Source organism: Panthera onca, chromosome F2, assembly GCF_046562875.1.
Source record: "Panthera onca isolate mPanOnc1 chromosome F2, mPanOnc1 haplotype 2, whole genome shotgun sequence".
Taxonomy (NCBI): domain Eukaryota; kingdom Metazoa; phylum Chordata; class Mammalia; order Carnivora; family Felidae; genus Panthera; species Panthera onca.
This window is the reverse complement of record NC_138356.1, coordinates 28,021,747-28,036,952: the sequence shown is the minus strand read 5'-3', so window position 1 is coordinate 28,036,952 and position 15,206 is coordinate 28,021,747. Positions and strand designations below refer to the sequence as shown.

General features: G+C 35.5%; 1 protein-coding gene across 2 annotated transcripts in view; it reads left to right on the top strand.

Moving 5' to 3' along the window:
• IL7 (interleukin 7) overlaps window positions 1-14,968 on the top strand; it is a 59,959-nt gene extending 44,991 nt beyond the window's left edge. The window contains exons 3-5 of one of the 2 annotated variants that reach the window (XM_060610765.2): window positions 990-1,070; window positions 2,164-2,295; window positions 12,991-14,967. In XM_060610765.2, the coding sequence (XP_060466748.1) occupies window positions 990-1,070; window positions 2,164-2,295; window positions 12,991-13,110 (333 nt within the window). In that variant the 3' untranslated portion in view covers window positions 13,111-14,967. Of the gene's footprint in view, window positions 1-989; window positions 1,071-2,163; window positions 2,296-12,990 lie in introns of both variants that reach the window. The other variant, XM_060610767.2, reaches the window with a different exon arrangement.
• Window positions 14,969-15,206: the final 238 nt, after the last annotated feature.

Genomic DNA, 15,206 nt, shown 5'->3' with positions numbered 1-15,206 from the left:
GCACTTTGGCTGATAGTAAGTGTTGAGTGGTTAAATGAATGTTCAGACACTAATTCCTGCAGGTAAAGCAGATAGTACATACTACTATTAAGGCCAACATATACCCAGAGACCATTTATGCTTTTCACGGGTAACTAGAGTAATGCACACTTTTCTGAGAGAAGCCCATGACTAAAGTTTGCCATTACTCCATTTCTCCTGTTTCTTTGGTGACAACCTGTAGGCTAAGATTACTTGAAGTCTTTCTAGAAGCTCTCATAGCATGGAATTGCTGGTTTGCTTGACAGAATAGTCCAATCCTGTGCATAAGAGAATCTGAATCCTTAGGAAGTTCTTCCTAATACCTCAACTAAATTCTTGATTCAAGTAGTCCCCACATTTTAATACTACATTCCTTAGAAATGAAAAATGAACATGTACTATCTGCCTCCGTACTCCTACATTACAACACACACACATTCAATCCCATTGTTTCTAGCAAAGTTCTATCTCAAGCATCCCAGACAAATTGGATTAAAAAAAGCTGTGTAGAATAAATATCAATTTCACTGTGTCAAGAGGTTTTCTTTTATTCTAATGTAAGTTTCTTTTGTTGCTGTTTTGTAGTGGCAGGAAACCGGACTGGAAAACCTCTTAAATGCATCTCAACTTCATGATTTCAAATTTTATAGTATTTTGTCTACATAACATAACTTCTGAAATAGGTACTTACTTTTATTTCCCCAAATGAACCAGATTCTCTCAGTGACTTCTGGGATTAAATTATGGAGTCTGGGGGAAGCTCTAAAGATGTGAGGGGTTGTATATATATTTGTTTATTCTTCAACTACAGAAAACTATTCTTTATGCCTAGTCAGCTGAACCAGGCTAAAGTTATTTTCCTTAAAATGCATATATTAAGACAAAGTTTTATAACGTTGTTTTAAAAATTGCTACATATTAGAAAAGTCCCCAATTTAACCATACTGTTATATAATTACTTTCTACAGGACACCATGATAAAAAATCGTACCAATTGCCCGAATAATGAACCTAACGTTTTTAAAAAACATGCATGTGATGATAATAAGGTAATAATAATTACTTGGAATTTATGTCATTCAAATTTGACTTTATAGAAGCTTATATTATTTGTATGTCTGTTAGAGATAATTATATTGCTTATATTCATGTCATATTCTTTTGTTTCTCACCAGACAGTTCCTATTGACCTATTAAGTTATACTGTGGTCTTCTTTTATAATTATTTTACAAAGATCCTTATGCTTATTTGGTAAATAATTTTTTTCTATTTTAGCATTTCTATTTTCACTTTGAAAATGTTAGAAGAGCTGCTGAATTCAAAGACATACATATCCCTTATTTCTGAAATTCTTCTGCAGCAAAATATTTGTTAGAGTGATTGCTTGCATATTCACAAACATGTCATGACGATAATTTACTTCTAGGACTTTGAAATTTTTTCTTTCAATATTTGTTTATCTTCAAACAACTACTACCTCTGGTTGGTGGAATATTACAACTTACAAACCTTACAACAAAAGTCTGTGTCATTTCCTTCTACAGAAAATATTATGTGTTATTTCCATCTACAGAAACCAGTATGATATTAAAGTCTTTTTTAATTTCACAGTAACCAAGTTAACCTCATAGTATCTCATAGTGTATTCATAAATTCTTTTAATTTTAATTTCTTTAAATATTTGAAAGACTTGTTTGAAGTGAATATGGACCTTGATTTTCTTATTGCCAGCTATTCATCCATAGCTCAAAAGGTACAAAAATAATAAGAGAAATCACATACCTTTCATTACTGTTGCCTCCAGAAGCCCTCTCCTTTGGTTATCTCATTTAAAATTGAATAATCTTATTATATGCTCACTCATAAGTGATGAGATCATAAATGTATATTATAAAGAAAGGAGACTTTAAAAAGTCAAATAATCATTAAACCAAATTCTAGGGACTTCAGACTGTCACTTAGGAGCTACACAGTTTTAGTCTAGTTATTTGTCAGTCATGTGATTAACTGGAATGGAAATCTGGGGTGGAGGTGAGGCATTATTTGGCAGCACAGCTCTGGCTTTAGGCTCCTTACGAAAGCTTATCATTTCTTCATATTTTATTTGAACCACAACCCTTCTGATTTTTTTTCTATAATAGGAAGCTGTGTTTTTATATCGTGCTGCTCACAAGTTGAAGCACTTTGTCAAAGTGAATAACAGTGAGGAATTCAATCTCCACTTATCAAGAGTTTCACAGGGCATGTTACAGTTGTTGAACTGTACCCCCAAGGTAAGTTATTTACTTTGAACAGAAATACAAACTAGTCCTCTGATAGGATGCTATAATTCTCTTATGGATGTATCTATTATCTTAGAATTCTAAGTGCTTATTATTACCTGAGGTTTAAGTACATTTACTCAACTCTAGTAGAGGAAAATCTTACCAATTCTTAGCTGGGCAAATAGTTTATGAAAGAAGAATAAAAATAAATGACTGCATACTTCATTGCTATAATAACTTTCCAAGAGGCTAATGTGATAAATTTTTACCTCTAAAACACATTAATAATTTTAATCCATATATGTACACATTTATAAGAACTCATAGCCAATAAAAGAGATCATCTAATGTATTTAACAAATATCTTTACGTGTTAAAACTGGACATATATATGTGTCCAACAATTTTTTTTATTTTTTAAAATAATTTTGATAAATATATAGGGCTAATTTTCCCCTACTTGTCTGCTAGTGGTTATGAAATATAAACAGCAAAACAAAATTTGGAAGACACTATCTTGACACTAGGCAACTGTTTCTTCATGTGCAAATGGAGAAAAAAATAGTATCTTATAGGAGGTTGAAAGGATTAAATGGCATAATTCATGTAAAGTGCTTAGTACTAAAAAAAGTTTCAACAAATATATTATTACCATTGCCCCCCCCCCCTTGAGGAATTTTACCAGCTGTGAGAGAAAGCCAAAAAGTTTCTTATGCTTTTTTAAAAAGAAATTTTTAACATTTTCATGATAGGGAAAGGGTCATGTGTGTTTCTGTTTTTTAATACTAGTAGTTGCCCACAGAAGGTGAGATGGTAAAATTATCTTTGAGCCCTATTGACAGTGATGAAAATAAAAACAATGGAATTTGAACTTCATTTATCATTACATTATCTACCTGATGCAAGCCAGTCTCCTCTTGGTGTCCTGGATTTACCAAGCTTATTTCCAACTTTTTCCCCTTACTTATGTTAGTCCTTTATGTGGAATTTCTACTGTCCTTTTTTCTATAACTTTGGACTATCCTGTTCTATGCATCCATCAAGGCCAAGCTTACATCTTGTGAAGGCATATACTCCAGGCGACTGCCTTTTAGTCCTTATTTAGAGTGATTTCAAAGCACTGTCTAATGGAGGAATGGCAGATAGGCTTCTTATTGCTTATACATCCAGTTGCTTAATAGTGACTGTTGCTGGAAAAGTTATGTTGAACATAAAGTCTCAAATCAGGGCTGAACTGAGAAGTCTGCAGACAAAACTGGTGATATCAACTCTTGGCTTAGGAAGCAGTAAGGGTTAGAGGTATGCTATATATTTGCAATTCCTTCTCTCATGTGTTGAATGTTGCATGGAATACCATGTTCCAAAATCAACTAATTGTAGAAGAAAATACACAAATAATTTCTATCTTGAAATTAAATTAAATTCTTACAAAGTTAACTAACCTGATACAGCCCACCTTTTTCTTGAAATTATAAGGCAAAATGTTAAATTTTGAATTTAGCTACAGTGAATTTCCTTCATGAGTCAAGCATGTTATCAGCTTTTATTGTTATTTAATTCATTTTGCTTCCGATGGATCAAGCTTATTAAAATTTATGGTCAGGATTTAATAAATTAATGCTAACTTTATTTTCATGTTGATTAAAATTCTACTTTTGTCCCGGTTAGTATACCCTTCTATATTAGTTTTTCATATCTCACAGGCATTAACATAGTGCTGGACATGGGAATGCCATGGGAATTCAACTTTTAAAGTGGATCCCCTGAGTGATTGCGATGGAGTTAAGAGACATTTCAAAATAGCTACCAAGGGTGGGGAGGTCTTGGAAAGGAGACACAAATAGCAGTGAAATAATCAGTTCTGTGGTTCATGGTGGCAGAGCTTGATTGGAGTCAGCAAAGATGGGGCTTGGAAGTAGGATTCTTATTTGTTCTTTACTCTGACACAAATTCTCCAGATATGTTATTTTTAACAACCCTTATTTGGTGCTAAGAGAGTACCAGGCACTGCTCTAGGTATTATATATATATTACCTCAGACTTTACAAAAATCCTGCAAGTATGTACCATTAAGAAACTACAACACAGAAAAAGTTAGAAACATTCCCAAGGTCACAGATTGGTATGAGGTACATCTGGGGTTCAATTTAGGTGGTGTGGTTTGACGCTATGATCTCTCATACCACCACCCTGCCTCAACTGTAGACCGATTTTACGGCCAAATTCTGTGAATGAATTGGGAAATAGACACAGAAGGCAGATATGAATTAAAAGTGGGGCTTTATTGCCAGAGAAGCTGGATTGAAGAACATGGCTTAGACCTGAAGTCAAAGTGAGGACTCTGAACACTTCCCCAGGAGCCTAGCCCTGTATGCAGCAGGAGTCCAAAAGGCTCCCCAGTTGGAGAGAGAGCAGCAGGAGTCCAAAAGGCTCCCCAGTTGGAGAGAGAACCTGAACTGACAAGTGCAAAGAGAAAGCCCAGCCCAGACTGTGCATTGTGGCATTATTTCCTAGAACTTACCCCTCAATAAAGCACACCCCATCCTTTGCTAGGTGTGATGCCTTCAGAATTGATATGCCTAGTAAGTCAAGTAGGAGTACTATCATTTATTAAGCACTATGTATCTAGCCCTCTCTATAACCCTAGGAGAGGTGGTCGTATTGCCATTATAGAGATGAGGACACTGAGCTTCAAAATATTTAATTTCCCCAAGGATATACAGCTAGTAAAAGAACAAATTGGGATTCAAACTCCTATCTGTCTGAATATCTTGCTCTGATCCACACCTAAAGAACCTCTTTGCCTTTTTCAGAATCCCATTTTGAGGGTCAATGTAGTGATTGAGTTCAGATTATATTCAACATTAAATTAGAAAGAGAATGCATTCTGGATAGACTGAAAAGGACATTTGTAATTCAGACTGAATATGTCCAGAAGGGGAAGGGAAGTAGGTATGGGGTAGGAAATATCTTACCCTTGAGATTGCTGCATACCCTAAACACGAGGCATGCTCTCCAGACAAACCTCTTTCAGCTGACTCAGTGGCAACCAATGTAGGAAGTGATTACTGCCTTGTCTAGCTGCTGATTCAAGTGTAGTTTCTATCTCCCTTCTATACCAGTAGTGAAGCCTCTGGAGTCAGACTCTGGATTCACATCTCAACTGTACTATTGACTGATGGCATGAGCTTTAAAAAGTTACTTCTTTGAATCCCTGTTTCCTCAGTTCTGCATTAAGACTAATAGAAGTAGCTACCTCTGTTATATGAGAATTAAATATGATTATATAATATGCTTTAAAAAGTGTTTGCCACATAACAAGCTTCAGTGAGCAATACAGCACCACCAGTGGAGGCTGGAGCCACTTACACCAAAACCTGCCCCCCTGTATCCTGCAGGGGCATCTTTATTAGGACAGGTCTGTGAGCAAGCACGGCAGGTCTCTTCCCCAGAGGACCAACACAGACACCCCGCATGCAGCAGGTCTACTGATCATAGAGTGCTCCAAAGTTTCTGCTTCGGTTCTGGTGGAAATAGGACTGGCCTTTTTTTTTTTTTAGTTAGGCTTATAATTATTGTTTGTTTGTTTGGGTTTTTTTCCTTTTCCCATTTTTGGATCAGGTCTTTCTTTCTTTCTTTCTTTCTCATTGGAATCAGGCATAAAGTTTTTTGGTTGCTTGTTTGTTTTTGTTCCTTTTCTTTTTCTCTTTTTTTGGAGTAGGATTTTTTAAAAAATCAGGCTTATTTTAACAAACAAATCAAATACACCTATTTATAAAGGCCCAAACACTCCCCATTGCAAACAAGGGGGAACTCTGCAGAGGACTGACCTGGGGAAAGAGCAGCCAAATCACAAAAGTAGAGACTGCACACAGCATACACCAGAAACACTTCCTAAAGCACCAGGTCCTGGACAATGTATGATCCCTTCTTAATATAGCACTACTCTCAGGAGCAGGAAACAACAAGCTTTCATAACATGGAAAAGACAGAAACTTAGACAAATGACAAGATGGAGGAATTCTCCCCAAAAGAAAGATCAAGATGTAACCACAGCCAGGGATTTGCTCAAAACAGATATAAGCAATATCTGAACAAGAATATTGAACAACAGTCATAAGAATACTAACTGGGCATGAAAAAAGCATAGAAGACACCAGAGAAACGCTTGCTGCCGAGATAAAAGACCTAAAAACTAGTTAGGCTGAAATAAAAAATGTTTTAACTGAAAGGCAAAACCAACTGAATGTAATCACAATGGGGATAGAAGAATCAAAGGAATGAATAGGTGATATAGAAGATAAAATTATGGAAAATAATAAAGCTGAAAAGAAGAGGAAAAACTATTAGGTCACAAATAAAGACTTAGGGAACTCAGTGATTCCATAAAGTGCAATAATTTCCATATCATAGGAGTCCAAGAAGAAGAGCAGAGAAAAAGGGGCAGAAGGTTTATGCGAACAAATTATAGCTGAGAACTTCCATAATCTGGGGAAGGAAACAGGCATTCAAGTTCAAGAGGCACAGAGAACTCTCATCAAAATCAACAAAAGCAGGTCAACACCATGATATATCATAGTGAAACTCGCAAAATACAAAGGTAAAGAGAAAATTCTGAAAGTAGCTAGGGACAAAAGGTCCTGAACCTACAAAGGTAGACACATAAGGTTAGCAGCAGACATATCCACAGAAACTTGGCAGGCCAGAAGGAAGTGGCATGATAAATTCAACATACTAAATGGGAAAACTATGCAGCCAAGAACCTTTAACTGGCAAGACTGTCACTCAGAAAAGGAGAAATAGAGTTTCTAAGACAGGCAAAAAAACTAAAGGAGTTGGTGAACACTAAATCATCTCTGTGAGGATTTTTAAAGGGGGCCCTATGAGCAGGAAAGAGATACCAAATGCAACAAAAACTAGAAAGGAAAAGAGACAATCTACAGGAAGAGTGACTTTACAGGTAATACAATGGCACTAAATTCATATCTATCAATAATTACTCTAAATGGAAATGGACTAAACGCTCCAATCAAAAGACATAGGGTATCAGAATGGGCAAAAAAAACCAAAAAAACAAAAAACTCCTTGATATGCTGCTTACAAAAGACTGATTTTAGCCCAAGACACCTCAACATGGAGAATGAGGATATGGAGAACCATTTATCATGCTAATGGGCATCAAAAGAAAGCTGGAGTAGCCATACTTATCTCAGACAAACTAGACTTTATTATTTTATTTTATTTTATTATTTTATTTTATTTTATTTTATTTTATTTTATTTTATTTATTTCATTTTATTTTTTAAATAGTTTATTTATAAATAAATAAAGACAGACAGTGTGAGTGAGGAGGGGCAGAGGGAGGGAGACAGAGAATCCCAAGCAGGCTCCATACTGTCAGCACAGAGTCCCATGGAGGGCTTGAACTCATGAAACCACGAGATCATGACCTGAACTGAAATTAAGAGGTGGACACTTAACTGACTGAGTCACCCAGGCACCCCCAGAAAAACTAGATTTTAAACCAAAGGCTGAAATAAGAGATGAAGAAGGGCACTCTATCATAATAAAGGCATCTATCCATCAAAAAGATCTAACAATTGTAAATACTTATGCCCCCAGTGTGGAGCCACCTAAATATATAAATCAGTTAATAATAAACTTAAAGAACTTAAAGTGAATAGACACTTCTCCAAAGAAGACATCCAGATGGCCAACTGACACATGAAAAAGTGCTCAACATCACTCATCATCAGGGAAATACAAATCAAAACCACAATGAGATACCACCTCACACCTGTCAGAATGGCTAACATTAACAACTTAGGCAACAACAGATGTTGGCGAAGATGTGGAGAAAGAGGATCTCTTTTGCATTGTTGGTGGGAATGGAAGCTGGTGCAACCACTCTGGAAAACAGTATGGAGGTTCATAAAAAAAAAAAACTAAAAATAGAACTACCCTATGGCCCAGCAATTGCACTACTAGGTATTTATCCAAGGGATACAGGGATGCTGTTTCAAAGGGACACATGCACCCCAATATTTATAGCAGCACTATCAACAATAGCCAAAGTATGGAAAGAGCCCAAATGTCCATCGATGGATGAATGGATAAAGAAGGTGTGGTATATACATACAATGGAGTATTACTCGCCAATCAAAAAGAATGAAATCTTGCCATTTGCAACTATGTGGATGGAACAGGAGGGTATTATGCTAAGCGAAATTAGTCAGAGAAAGACAAGTATCATATGACTTCACTCATATGAGGACTTTAAGACACAGAACAGATGACCATAAGGGAAGGGAAGCAAAAATAATATAAAAACAGGGAGGGGGACAAAACATAAGAGACTCAAATATGGAGAACAAACAGAGGGTTACTTGAGGGGTTGTGGGAGGGGGGATGGGCTAAATGGGTAAGGGGCAATAAGGAATCTACTCCTGAAATCATTGTGGCACTACATGCTAACTAATTTGGATGTAAATGAAAAAAATAAAATTAGTAATAAAAAGAAAAACAATAGTAACAAACTTAAAGAACTCATTGATAATAATACAATAATAGGAGGAAACTTTAACACCCCACTTACAACAATGGACAAATCATCTAAGCAGATCAGCAAGGAAACAATGGCTTTGAATGATACACTGGACCAGATAGACTTAACAGATATATTCAGAGCATTGCATCCAAAAGCAGCAGAATACACATTCTTTCTGAGTGCACATGGAACATTCTCCAGAAGGGATCACATACTGGGTCAGAAATCAGGCCTCAGGCAGTACAAAAAGATTGGGATCATACCACACATATTTTAAGACCACAACACCATGAAACTTGAAGTCAATCACAAGAAAAAATTTGGAAAGACGAGGTTACAGAACATCCTACTGAAGAATGAATGGGTTAACCAGGAAATCAAAGAAGAAATTAAAAAAATACATGGAAGCAAATGAAAATGAAAACACAACAGCCCAAAACCTTTGGGATGCAGCAAAGGCAGTCTAAGAATGAAGTATGTAACAATACAGGTCTCCTTAAGATGCAAGAAAAGTCTCAAATACACAACCTAACCTTATACCTAAAGGAGCTGGATAAAGAACAGCAATTAAAACCCAAACCTAGCAGAAGAAGGGAAATAAAATAAAATAAAATAAAATAAAATAAAATAAAATAATTAGTACAGAAATAAATGACACAGAAATTTAAAAAAAGAATAGATCAAAGAAACCCAGAACTGGTTCTTTTAAAGAGTGAGCAAAATTGATAACCCCCTAGTTGGACTTAACAAAAGAAAAGAGAAAGGACCCAAATAAATAAAATCATGAATTGAAGAGGTGAGATCACAACCAACACTGCAGAAATACAGAGAATTGTAAGAGAATAATATAAGCAATTATATGCCAACAAACTGGGCAATCTGGAAGAAATGGACAAATTCCTAGAAACATATAAACTACCAAAACTGAATCAGGATGAAATAGGAAATTTTAACAGACCCATAACCAGTGAAGAAATTCAATCAGTAATAAAAAATCTCCCAACTACAAGGGTCCAGGTCCAGATGGCTTCCCAGGCGAATTCTACCAAACATTTAAAGAAGAGTTAATACTCATTCTTCTGAGAGTGTTCCAAAAAATAGGAATAGAAGGAAAACTTTCAAACTAATTCTATTAAGCCAGCATTACTTTGATTCCAAAACAAGACAAAGACCCAACTAAATAGAATTTCAGACCAATATCCTTGATGCACATGAATACAAAAATTATCAAAAAGACACTAGCAAATCAAATCCAACAGTATCATAAAAGAATGATTCACCATAATCAAGTGGGATTTATTCCTGGGCTGCAGGGGTGGTTCAATATTCACAAATCAATCAACATGATACACTACGTTAATAAAAGAAAGGATAAAAATCATATTACCCTCTCAGGAGATGCAAAAAAAAGCATTTGACAAAATATAGCATCCTTTCTTGATAAAAACCCTCCAGAAAGTAGGGATAGAAGGAACATACCTCAGCACCTAAAGGCCATATATGAAAGCCCCACAGCTAATATCATCTTTAGTGGGGAAAAACTGAAAGCCTTTCGTATAAGGTGAGGAACACGGCGAAGATGTCCACCCTCACCACTGTTGTTCAGTATAGTACTGGAAGTCCTAGCCTCATCAGTCAGACAACAAAAAGAAATAAAAGGCATTGAAATTGACAAGGAAGAAGTCAAACATTCGGTCTTCGCAGATGACATGATAACTCTATGTAGAAAGCCCAAAGGACTCCACCCCAAAATTTCTAGAACTGACACACAAATTCAACAAAGTTGCAAGATATAAGACCAACATACAGAACTGTTGCGTTTCTATACACCAATAATGAAGCAGCAGATGGAGAAATCAAGAAATCGAACCCACTTGGAATTGCACCAAACTGTAAGATACCTAGGAATAAGCCTAACCAAAGAGGCAAAAGATCTGTACTCTGAAAACTATAGAGCACTTTTGAAAGAAATTGAAGACACAAAGAAATGAAAAAAATATTTCATGCTCGTGGATTGGAAGAGCAAATATTGTTAAAATGTCAATACTACCCAAAGCAATCTACACATTGAATGCAATCCCTATCAAAATGCCACCAGCATTTTTCACAGAGCTAGAACAAACAATTCTAAAATTTGTATGGAACCAGAAGAGACCCTGAAGAGCCAAAGCAATCTTGAAAAAGAAAACCAAAGCAGAGACATCACAGTTCCAAACTTCAAGCTGTATTACAAAGCTGTAATCATCAAAGACAGTATGGTACTGGCACAAAAACAGACACAGAGATCAATGGAACAGAATAGAAAGCCCAGAAATGGACCCATAATTATATGGTCAACGAATCTTCAACAAAGCAGGAAAGAATTTAAGAAACAAAACAAATGTGCATCAGGAAAAAAAAGAGAGAGAGAGAGAGAGGCAAACCAAGAAGTGCTCTTAACTATAGAGAAGAAACATGGTTACCAGAGGGGAGATGGGTGTGAGGATGAGTTAAATAGGTGATGGAGATTAAGGAGTGCACTTGTGATGAGCACATAGTGATGTGTGGAAGTGTCGAATTACTATATCGTACATCTGAAACTAATTCAACACTGTATATTAACTATACTAGAATTTAAGTAAAAGCTTAATACAAAACTTAAAAATGATGTAAATATTAACTAGAGTGGGACATGGAAAACGAAGACAGTTGATTCATAGCAATGATGGGTTATTTCCGTTATTTCACATTTCTGTTACTATTATAATGTTATTCCACCAATAGATATATGGGAGCATGGACATCCCTTATTTCTCTTAAAGAAGGAGGGGGAGTTGCATGCTCTGGGACTCAGGAAATCATAGGAATTCCAGCTGAACTGGAAGAGTGGAAATGAACACTAGCAATATAAATACATTGAGGGCTTCTGGCTAAGAAAATTTGGAAACAAAGCTTAGAGAAGGGAGATAACATCTGTGTTCCCAGGATTACAGAGGTAAAATCATGTTTTTTTTGCATTTGTCTTTTTAATGAATGCTCAATCTTGGTGTCCTAGGAAATGTCACTTAAATTTTCACATCTATGCATTTCAAAACTGCTTAGTCCTATGAATTTCAGTTTGTATTTTGTGAAGATGTCCTAGACCCTCAATAAAATGAATATGAGAAATTCTCCTTCATATTTTTCTTTGAAATCTACTTAATCTTTTAAGTGTATTATTTAAAGGCTATGTGTTAGTGTTACTAAATATATAACAAAGAGAGATCCCAATTTGTGGCTAAACTAATAATAGGACAGATGATCTTAAACCACAGGTATTATACTTACATGACTATGGTAGCTTATTTATCCTCTGCAGCTCAGTTCCCTCATCTGTGAATGGAGGCAAAATCATCAACTTCATAAAGTCATTAAGTAGATAAAATGAAATAATGTATGTAAAGCATGGAACACAATACGTGACCTAGAAAACACTCAATAATTGGTTGTCATCCAAAAGATGAATTACGCTACCCTCCATGAATCCCCCTTCCAGGGGTTTACTGGAACGTGATCAAGTGTATACAGAGCTGCTCCCTTATGTATCTATTCCGTGTGAAGTATTTCTTTCTCCACTCTCTGTAGGTTGTACAGGTAGCCTTTTGTAAGATTTTCATCAGGGCCTGAAAACTAGTTTTGAGGCACGTGTCTTCTATACTCTAGTGAAAACCAACCAGATTGTCAGGGTGGACCTTAGGGCACAAGCTCAATCAGGTAGATCATCATCAATCAACTTTGCCAAAATACCCTGAATGTTTTCAGTGTTAATTCTTCCTTCCACAAAAAAATACACTTTTTTCTATATTAAACAAGACGATTGAGTAATCTACAAATATCTTTTCCATGTAAATTTCAGCAGAATTTCAATAGCATGTACACTGTTGCAGTGGTGAAAATGGCAGCCACCTGATGTAGCTCTTTGATCCTAAATCTTAAGCCACAACAATCTTGAATTTCCTCCACATCAATTATCACAAGTATAGTTAGAAATCATAGTTCAAAAAATATCATTCAAGATTCTCCCTTTTCAATTACACCAAACTTTCAGCATAACCTAATAGGATGGAAATTAATAATTGAATATTTTAAAAGGTGTTTTTTTAATGTAAATTTGAAACTTTTTAAATTTATTTTTCTAGGAAGACAGCAAATCTTTAAAGGAACAGAGAAAACAGAAGAGCTTGTGTTTCCTAGGGATACTACTACAAAAGATAAAAACTTGTTGGAATAAAATTTTGAGGGGCTCTAAAGAACATTGAAAAATATGGAGTGGCAATATAAAGACATATGACTTTAGTTGTATCTTCCAAGAATCTATTTGCTCATACAGTTTTTGGGGGTAGAATACCCTAGAAGTGACAGAATGCCTCCTGGTAAAAGTGGATTACAGCAGCTGAGAAATTCATACAATAGAACTAGAACTAGATGGACGCAGACAGTGGAAACCAAATGCTGCAATCAACAAACTATTTTATATGTTTTTGGACATAATCAATCAGTATTAATTCTGTGATTTTTGTAAGATAATCCATGTAAACTATTAGTTGCAATAATACTTTTTAAACCTGTTTTAAAATTTCAGAAGAAGAGATAAAATCTGTGAAGTATATAAAGGTTGCAAGGATTAAAAAATAACATTGCTTTATTATCAAATTAATTTTATGCATCAGCATCCTACAATGAGAGTGGAAATTGGTGTCTCTGTGCTGAAAATGTTTCAGAATTAACAGTGAGATGTGGGTAACGTCCATGAGAGGAGGAGTCATATACCTTAAAGCAGCAGCAGTATGAAGGAGTACAAGAGATTTAAGAGAGAGATTAAGACATGTAATCATACATGAATGTATAACACAGTGCCTTCACTAGATGGTATAGCAAATGTTTTAAGATGACCATAAAGAATAGTTTCACAAAATAGAAACTCACCTGTTCTAAGGATGCTAAACCATAATACTGAGTTATTTTGGTCATTTATATGTAATAAAATTTGTCTAAATGAGTTTGCAATTTGGGAAGTATATTTTTAACAGAATAATATATGTTGACCTTTTAATTAATGAAATGTGTATATTTAATTTTGACACTGTATCTGTATTATATACAAATATTTTCATACAGTATTACAAACGTTGCTTAGTTTGGATAACATTCCTCCTTTGATAATAAATGGCCTATGTAATAACACTGTCAGATTCACTTAATGCCTTTTAAAACAAGATTTTAATACTGTACCACTATTTGATCTCTCACTGCCATTGAATATGTGACTTTTAATACCTTATTACTCAGAATGTGCATGAAACCAGGACCCAAAACTATATAAGAACAGGAACTTTGCTTTCTATGTTAAATTTTAGTCTATTAAAAGAAGCTTTTGTATATACCGCATCCAGTTTAGAAAAGTCTGCCAATAGTCTTTGCTTACTTATAAAGGGAAATGAAAAACCTATTCTAGCCAGGCCAGAGTCCTTCAACAGCCACCACTTTGCTTAACTCACAGCCTTACTGCTCTTTTACGCTTTCATTACCACCTGGTAAAGTGCTGACCAGCTTTGAGCTTCAGATGAGGCTCTGGTGCCAGTGTGTGGTGTTAAGACTTTCCTCTCGGTTCAGGTTTGTGTCCCTGCCTCTCTTTCTCCCTCTCCCTAAATCCTATGGCGTTTCACCCTCACTGGTGCAGGTAGCTGTGTAGAATTGTACAGACAGTTGTACAGAATTCACTGACTGCTCCATTAATAGGGCTTTGAATCAAGTATGTTTTTTGTTTGGTTTTCATTATTAACTCCAGAAAAGGGGGCTAACACTTTCAGGAGCAAATGATTCTTCACCAAGCTCTTTCTTCAGATGGACTTTTCCAAGTAAGCTATGCTTCCTTCCACCATAAAACATGGTCAACTGTGTGGTACACCTTCACTCTGATGAACTGGTATTGTCGGTAAACCATCAGCTGTAGAAATGAGGGAATTTTAAGTTTCTAAGGCAAACTCTTCAAACTGTCCTTGAAAGTGTTCCTTGAAGCCTGTCTAAAACATCCCTAACAAGTGTTGAAAAGAATTCCAAGATTATGGCAAAATAAAGAACAATATTTTTAAATGCTTGCAATAAGTTATTAAAATTTTCTTCCTTGATTTTCATTTGTTTATGATATGTTTGAATTTTAGAGAAAATTCACACTCAAAACAGTATTCAGCCTATACTGTGTACCAAATGCTTGAAAAAAAAATACCCAGGCATTTATGGTTGTATTTACCTTCGTTGTTTCCTACCCACTAGGAAGGTAAGTGGAGACAAGGCAGGCTAGTTAATAACTAACTTGGATATTATATTTTTATATTTTTACTCTCCAATTAGAGAC